General features: G+C 43.2%; 1 protein-coding gene across 1 annotated transcript; it reads right to left on the bottom strand.

Moving 5' to 3' along the window:
• Positions 1–1,024: 1,024 nt before the first annotated feature.
• On the bottom strand, positions 1,025–3,763 carry CIAO2B (cytosolic iron-sulfur assembly component 2B). Its single transcript, XM_061345943.1, has 5 exons — positions 3,545–3,763; positions 3,357–3,436; positions 2,990–3,115; positions 2,461–2,506; positions 1,025–1,240 (listed from the first exon to the last, which is right to left on the bottom strand). Exons 1-5 carry the CDS (start codon positions 3,684–3,686, stop codon positions 1,143–1,145), a joined length of 492 nt encoding a protein of 163 aa, XP_061201927.1. The 5' UTR covers positions 3,687–3,763; the 3' UTR covers positions 1,025–1,142.
• Between the last annotated feature and the right edge of the window lie 4,548 nt (positions 3,764–8,311).

The raw sequence follows: 8,311 nt of genomic DNA, 5'->3' as shown, positions 1-8,311 counted from the left end.
CAAGTCATACTTTCCATAGGTCTTGGGAATTCTCCGTATTTGTCTAATCCAAGGTAATGTAATAAAAGCTACCCAGATTATTCAAAAGTGTTTACACTTATCGCTAAAATGTGATGCTACTTTGCACACATGAATGTACACTGTTTTTGACATCTGATGCTAAAATTATATTAGCAGTCCAAAAGAGTCATATGAATGTAAAGATTTTAACTGCCAGTTAGCTTTGTGTACTTGTGTCCAGGTTTAAGCTGTAATAGTTATTTTTCTCCTTCTTAGTAGCTGGTGCAGGGCTGTGTTTTCGACTTGAGTTTGAGAACAGTGCTGATAACACGAATGTTTTTAGTTGCTGTTAAGTGACGTTTACTCTGATCAAGGACTGAAGAGGACTGGCTCTGCCAGTGAGGAGGGGCACAGGAAGCCAGGAGGAAGCAGAGACAGGACACCTGACCCAAACTAGCCAAAGGGGTATTCCATACTACAGCATGTCATGCCCAGTATATAAACTGGGGGGACTTACCCGGAAGGACAGGATCACTGCTCTGATGGGGCTGAGCGTCGGTCTGCAGGTGGTGAGCGGTTATATTCTCTCCCGTTATTCCCCTTACCACTATTAATTTTGGTGGTAGCAGTAGTGGGTTGTGTTATACCTTAGTTACAGGACTGTTCTCATCTCAACCTGTGGGAGTTACATTCTTTTGATTCTCCTCCCCATCCCTCCAGGAGCCAGAGGTGAAGAAGGGAAGTAGCAAGCAAGCAGCTGCCTGGTTATGAGGTGCCACCTGGGCTTAAACCATACGAACTTGTGAAGTCCGTTGTGCAAAATCCACTTCTAAATCGCAGTTTATAGCTAATTTTGGATAGTGAGAAACTGGATAAACCAAGTTGAAGCCAATCTTTTTAAAGAAAAAGACTACCTATGCTATGACTAATAAATTGTAAAAATCAATTTTCATTGTATTTTTGTAGCTGCCTGTAAGACAATTTCCCACAAACCATTTTTTGTAGGAGTAAGAAAACGTTTAAGAAAATCATTATGATTTTATTTTGAACACAGATATATGTATATTATAACACCAGCGTCAGCACTTACATACAAGATCTGTTTAATATAGTAAAATACCAATAATTTTCCCATCGGGCGATTATGATCGAGCAGACAAACACTGATTCACCACTTCCAGTAAGTGAGAGTTTTCCAAAGCAGCTGCTACACGTTCTTTATCAGCAAGCTGTTTATTAACTGTACAAGGAAAAAAACAAAAAAAACAACAACAACAACAAAAAAACAACAACAACAACAACAACAAAAAAAAAAACCAACAAAACACATTAACCCAGTCAAAACATTGGTATACAATGTCTTTTTAAAAGCATTTTACATTGAGATACATAATCATACTGCTGCTATGGTACTCAAGTACACCAGAAACTGCAGAACATAGAACCACAGAATGGTCTGGGTTGGAAGGGATCTTAAAGCTCCAACCTCCTGCCACAGGCAAAGACACCTTCCACTAGATCAGGTTGCTCCAGGTCCTGTCCAACCTGGCCTTGAACACTGCTAAGCATGGGGGTGCTAACTGCATTTAGCAGATGCTAAGTACACTCCAGAGTTGCAGTCTAAGTCAAAGCTACCGTGTTATCAAAAATTAAACCAGGAAGCTGTTCATGATCCAGTAGCAGAGAGATATGCATGTGTAGGTGAAACACAAGAAAAAATCTACCCCCAGTCTCTCCCCATTTTTTAAGTCCTCCACAACCAAGGCAAATCAACAACAGCTGAGAACACAGGCTGCCCGAGGAGATGTTTAGAATACACAGAAGAGTGGCTGGAAAGCTGCTCAGCAGAAAAGGACCTCAGGGTGCTGACTGACAGGGGCTGAACATGAGCCAGCTTATGTACAAGCAGCCAAGAAGGCCAACAGCATCCTGGCCTGCATCAGCAGTAGTGTAGCCAGCAGGGTCAGGGTAGGGATCATCACCGTGTACTGGGCACTGCTGAGGCTGCACCTCAAATCCTCTGCTCAGTTCTGGGCTCTTGTTTAGTCTGGAGAAGGGAAGGCTCAGCGGGGCCATTATCACCCTCTACAACTACCTGAAAGGAGGTTGTAGTGAGGTGGGGATTGGTCTCTTCTCCCAAGTAACAAGCAATAGGACAAGAGATAATGGCCTCAAGCTGCGCCAGGGGAGGTTTAGACTGGATATTAGCAAAAACTCCTTCACAGAGAGGGTGATCAGGTATTAGAACAGGCTTCCCAGGAATGGGGTGGAATCACCATCCCTGGAAGTGTTCAAAAACCATGTAGATGAGGCCCTCAGTGGTGGTTTAGTGGAGGTCTTCACAGTCCTGGGGTAATGGTTGGACTTGATCTTAAAGGTATTTTCCAACCTAGTTGATTCTGTGATTCTAATACGATACAGAACAAGAAAGACCATACAACAGAGGCCTAAAAACCTTACCTGCATGCTCAGAGACGTGTGTTCCTGGTGTAATATGAACATCCAGCTTAAAAAGCACCACGAAAGAAAAAGTCAACAAAATACTGGAAGGTCAAGTTCAAACTATTTAATAATAAAAATTAGACAGTTATGTAGAAGAAAGGAAAAATGGATATTCTTGCCAATGTATGATATTTCTATATGATATATAGCAGAATAAAGTCTGAAATAACAGAATATTCTGCATTCCCACCTGCTTAAACCTGCTTCAGACAAGGGGGCGTGGCAACCTTTCCTCCTGTGCCGCAGAGCACTGCGGGTACCCTGCGTCCTGCTCACCTTTGACATGCCTGCCACACAACTGTAATCCTGCATCAGTATCTTAGCCCACTGCCCTCTCTGGTTTCTGGTGTGTTCCCTCCCCCATAATATTAAAATAGCTCTTGCTATTTTTCACTGTAAGTTAGTTAGCTTATTTTTTTGCCTTTTATTTTTTCCTTCTTAAACACAATTCCCCTCTTCTGCTTTCCACAGTGATTTGATTACTCACCTTAAATCTCTCAGGCAGAGACCTAATCAATTTTACTTTTATGGAGAGCCCGATTAAGGTGGCCATGCTGCAGTGAGGAATGGTGGGGGTGAACTCCACTGACACCGTGCTTTCTGCGTCGTTCACCTGTTAAAACAAACACCTCCAGTACACAAACCACGACAGTACCACACTCGCTGCCTTCACCGCGAATGCCATGCTTTATTTTACATGCAATGCAGCTCGAAGCCATGCTTGGTTGCCCGTGGGTCTGTTGACTGACAGGGCAAGTAAACCTGCACACACGGCTGCAGCAGGCCTGCGTTCATGTCAATGATGGAGCGCGCCGGCAGAGGCCGCACGGCTCTGCGGCGAGCGGGGACCTCACCTTCACTCGCACTTGCTCGACGACGTTCAGCTCCTCCAGCGTGAGGGGGTGCTCGGGGTCGTTAATGGAGCGAATGAGATGTGTCGGGTTAAGGAAAGCGGAGCGGAGCGGCGCCGACCTGGCTCCGCGGTCCCGGCCTTCCCGCCCTCAGCCCAGCGCGGCCCGGCCCAGCCATCAAGGCAGGATATCGAAGATCTCGCGGTCGTCAATGATGTCGGGCAGCTCATCGTCCTCCTCCCGCGCCGTCACCGGCCGCTCCCCCGAGCGGCGGTAGATGAGCGGGTTGGCGTTCTCCAGCGGAGCCCCACCGCCCGGCCCCGGGCCCACCATGGCGCCTCTCAGCCCTCCCCCCTCGGCTGCGTGCGCGGCGGAAGGAGCCCGGACGCCGTTCGTCACCGCACCGGGAGTGGGGCGGGCCCTAGTCCGCGGTCCCCGGTTACTGGTGGCCATAGTGCTCCCTGTGGGTGAGCAGTGTAACTGGTAGTGTGTGCGGGAGCTGCTGGGACAGCTCGGGCGAGCGTCGGGGTCGCTTCTAGGGCAGGGAGCAGCGCTGAGGGAGGGTGTTCGGCCGCCCGAGCCTGGCACGGCCTTAACTAACGTCTGAGGGTGAAAACCGAGTGGCTTCACCGGAGTCAGCTGCGCTGCGGAATGTGTGAGGGACCTCTGAACGGAGCTTAGTGCCGGAGAGGGTGTGCTTGGTTAAAATACAGACCTGATGGCAGCCTTCTTGTACCGAAATGGGCATAAAAGAAATCAGAAGAGGGACTTTTTACAAGGGCATGTAGTGACAGGACAAGGGGGAATGGCTTTAAGCTGCTAGAGGGGAGATTTACATTAAATATTAGGCACGAGTGAGGGCAGTGAGGCGCTGGCACAGGGTGCCCAGAGAAGCTGCGGCTGCCCCATCCCTGGCAGTGTTCAAGGCCAGGTTGGGCGGGGCTTGGAGCAACCTGGTCAAGTAGAAGGTGTCCCTGCCCATGGCTGGGGGTTGGAACTGGATGAGGTTTAGGGTCCTTCCAGCCCAAACCAGCCTTGTATGAGTCTGCTTGCTGCAACAAGTCCTGGTCACAGGCTTAGTATCTGTTCCCCAGGAGAAAGGCAGCAGTTTCCCCCAGTGGCTGACTGAAAGAAAATACTTGGATGTTTAAAAAGGTGTTGCAGCTGGAAGAAAATACTTACATTGGGGTTCTGCTGCTCAGCACAGGTACGGGGGTTACCTTAGGTGTGCTGCTGAATGCGTGGAGTTGGGCCACATTGAGTTTGTCTCCAGCAGGACCTGTTTACACATCTGCTGATACTTTAAATGTGATTTACAAACTACCACTGAGCAAAGTTTTCATTTATCTCTGCTTTCATCTCTGTTTTGTATTATATTCAGTTAATACATAGATTACATTGGCATTAAAGTTCACTTCTTAATCTAAGCCTTTCTTAAGTTGGTCTTTCAATTTGTGTATGTTGTTTTGGATAATAAATTTTGTTGGTAAGGATATTTTTCTGGGTGTTTGGGAAAGCTGACTGAGCTGACTTATTCTAAGTGGTGAAGGTATTGGCTGATTTTAAAAGTGAGGGTTCCTGTGGTTGGTTAGTTTTCTTTTTAATTTTATAAAGAGAGTTCAGTTTGGAAGCACAAGAAGTCCATGTTCATTTAATCTCACTAGTGGAAAGTGTTCAACTTAAGTAGCCTCATGGTATCCTACCTTTTCCAGCTCCTCTCTCCCTGCCTCGTATATGTGCATGTATGTGTCTGTGCCTGGGTGGATGTATACATGCACAGACAGGTGCACACACCTGTTCCCATATGTTGAAATCTGCCTTCTGGTGTTGGTCTGTCTTCCTGGTCCACAAGAAGAATCATAGAAAAAAATCCTAGGGCTGTTCACACTGGACTGGAACAACAAACAGTAAATGCAACAGGTAGCTACTTTATAGAGAAAGTGAGATCATGGCCCTTTCCCACTTTTCCGAGAGAAGTACATAGCCCGTAATGTATTGATAAGTAGACCTTGGTTTTTGGCCTTCACAGAGGCTGCTCATGGAGAATAAGCTGTAGTCTGGCCCTTAAATTTAATTTCCTCTTTAATTCTGAAAAACACAGGAGGTCTATTTTTATTCAAGAAGGGATAAAGAGCTATTTTGAGATATACAATACAACATTTGGGCTGGAGACAGAGAGGTTGCCAATGACTTTGCCTACCAGAATGAACACAAGGCTTTGGGACAAAAGACTTTTCTTCAGTACTGTACTAATGCTGTCTAACAAGTTTCATAACAATGTGTTGATTTAAGGATAAACTACTGTGTGTAGAGATTTATGTAGAAACCTTCACACAGGAAACCTTTACTGGCATAAATAAAAGCTTTTCAAGACAGCTGCTACACTGTACTGCATTTTTGCGTATGATTTGATGCTGCAAAAATAAACACCAGTAGTATGAATAAAGTAGAAGGATGCAATTCCAATGTTAAAAATACTGGAAAAGTTGAATGGCACTAATAAAATCGGGTTTCTTTTCTGTGCAGGCATCAAAAGTAACAGGTTTGAAGGAAATGGGTGAAAAATCAATCCCTTCAACTTCAGAGTTTTTACTACCAATGTTGGTAAGTACTGTTGCACTAATAATCTAATTTGAGAAGTGAGATTTATTTTTAATGCATATGAAAGATTTGTGATGTCTGGTGTTCTCTAATTTCCTGCTTCTTATATGAGTATGTCTTAGTCATAGTATTACTAACACAGGACTTGCACAAATGGGGTTGAGTCAGGCCTGGGATTTGGGAAAATTCTAGACCTCTGAACCAGCATTTTTATCTTATGTATTTGTATGTAGGCTTACTACAAATAATGTCCCTAATCTTATGGTATCTGATGGTTAATCTCCTGGTTGATGGATTTCAAGGCAGGATTTTTCAATATGTTTATATTAGAATAAATGCAACTTTTAAAATAGGTATGTCACACTCCTGGTGAAATGTATTTTTCAAGCAGCAAATTCTAACACTAAAAACTTAGGCTGTGTTTGAAGAGCCCGTTGGTCTTGGCCTGTAGTCTAATACTCCATAAATCTTTCACAGACTCAGCGAAATTACTTTTTTAATTCCCATCTCTCTTCTGAAGAAAACAGAAGCCAAAGGTAATTAGGAGAAGTTTCTGGATCTTTGTTGATTCCTGTAGCATTTCAACCCACATAAATCACTCACCTTAGGTGGTTTGCTGGGTTTGGTTTTTTGGTGTTTTTTGTTTGTTTGGGTTTCCCCCTTCCCAGAAGGTCTAAACAGATTTTATTTACTATAATGTTTTCCCATCAACATGGGTGCTACCCTAGAGCTTTGTGCCTTTGCAGAATCTCTAAAGTTTAAAAGACGACAGTTTTAGCTGCTAATTCACAGAATGATAATTTTTGTGATTGTGTCTTGTTTCCTTTTTCTCTTAGGATGTACCATGAGAGTTTCTGCCTGTGACAGTGGATGAATATCTAGGAAACACAAGTGTTCCTGCTGAACTATGGGACTGATTTCTGTTGGTAGGGGATGCAGAAATTGCCTTACCATCCATTAAAGCATCGAATTATCACAGGGGTGAGCTAATGAACACCAGTAGGATATTCAGACTTCCTTCTACATGCTGGATCAAATGTAGCCAAAAATCCAGTCATGCGTAGGCAGCTGTTCTTGAGATTTCCCCTGGGAACTTGAGGGTGAAGAGTGATACAGGTATGCAGGCTTGTGTGAAGCAAGTGTATGTGCTCCTTTATCTTTGTACCAGAGTGTTGTACTTGTCCTCATAGTCATAATATATTGAGAGCAGAGCGTAATAACACAGGTAGATGTTTGCTAAGTGAAGTATACAGGCTTAAAATTTAAAACATGCTAAAGCAACCTGGAATTTGTCCTTTGGCCTACTGCTGCTTGGGAAATCAGCAACTCTGTATTCTGGAGACTTTCTAGTATTTAAGTGTAGACAAGCGATGCCAAAATACCCAGAACTGGAATTGCCTTTATCTTGCCAGTTTGGGCATTTTTGTAGGATTCTGGAAGTTTTGGTTCCTTCAAGCAGAATCCCATCTTGCTACAGTCCTAATGGATGTGCCAGTCATGGAACAATTAGATGCAAGATATCACATCAGGAGTACTACAAATCCAGCAATTTGCTTTAATTGCATATGACTAAAATAATAATACTTGGGATGGAGTATTTTCTTTCCCATGAAACAAATTAGGAGCAGTTCTTATTTTGACAAAGAAACACAGAAATTCTACTTATTTTAACTGAATTCACCATTATTTCTGCTTTTATTTTTGTCATTTGCACAGTAGTTCATAGTCTTTTTCACAGCCTACATAAATGAAAGTATTTCCTTTTACTCCATTGAACTTTGGACCAATCCAATTATGTTGTAAAAGCATCTGTTAATTTGTTACTAGAGCCTTTTGATTTTGCTTATATTTTATATTTACTTTTTTACTAATGTTACCTTACACTAGAAAACACTACATAGTTCTTCTTCTATTTGCCTGAATTTACTGAGAGCATTAAAATAGCAAACATTTTTATTGGTGTATTGAGATTCATTTATAATTAATAACACACTGTAACTAAAATTATTTTTGCCTAACTGATATGGTGGGCATATGTGTAACTTTATTTAAATTCATTTTCTTGAAATGATAAGACATGGAATGACCTTGTCTTCTATCAGAATGAAGAAATCTTTGCCTAGTCATGCTCTGAATAATAGGGAGGATTTCAGGTCCACAACACTATGAAAGTAAACCATGTGGCCTGTTCCTTGAGTAGACCATTCCCATGCCTTTTGATGGGACTCAGGAAGTGTGGGTTCTTTTTTTGGTTCTGCTTCTGGTTCCCTGAACAACTACAGGCAAATCACCTTATTTCCTTGTACCGCAATTCCCCCATTTGTAGAATAAGGATAATTATGCAAATCTCATTCATA

Source organism: Neopsephotus bourkii, unplaced genomic scaffold (assembly GCF_033783945.1).
Source record: "Neopsephotus bourkii isolate Nb327-2 ecotype Australia unplaced genomic scaffold, CSIRO-AGI_Nbou_v1 NB_245, whole genome shotgun sequence".
In the NCBI taxonomy this organism is placed as follows: Eukaryota; Metazoa; Chordata; class Aves; order Psittaciformes; family Psittacidae; genus Neopsephotus; species Neopsephotus bourkii.
Note: the sequence above shows the minus strand (reverse complement) of the source record. Positions and strands in the feature narration are given on the sequence as shown.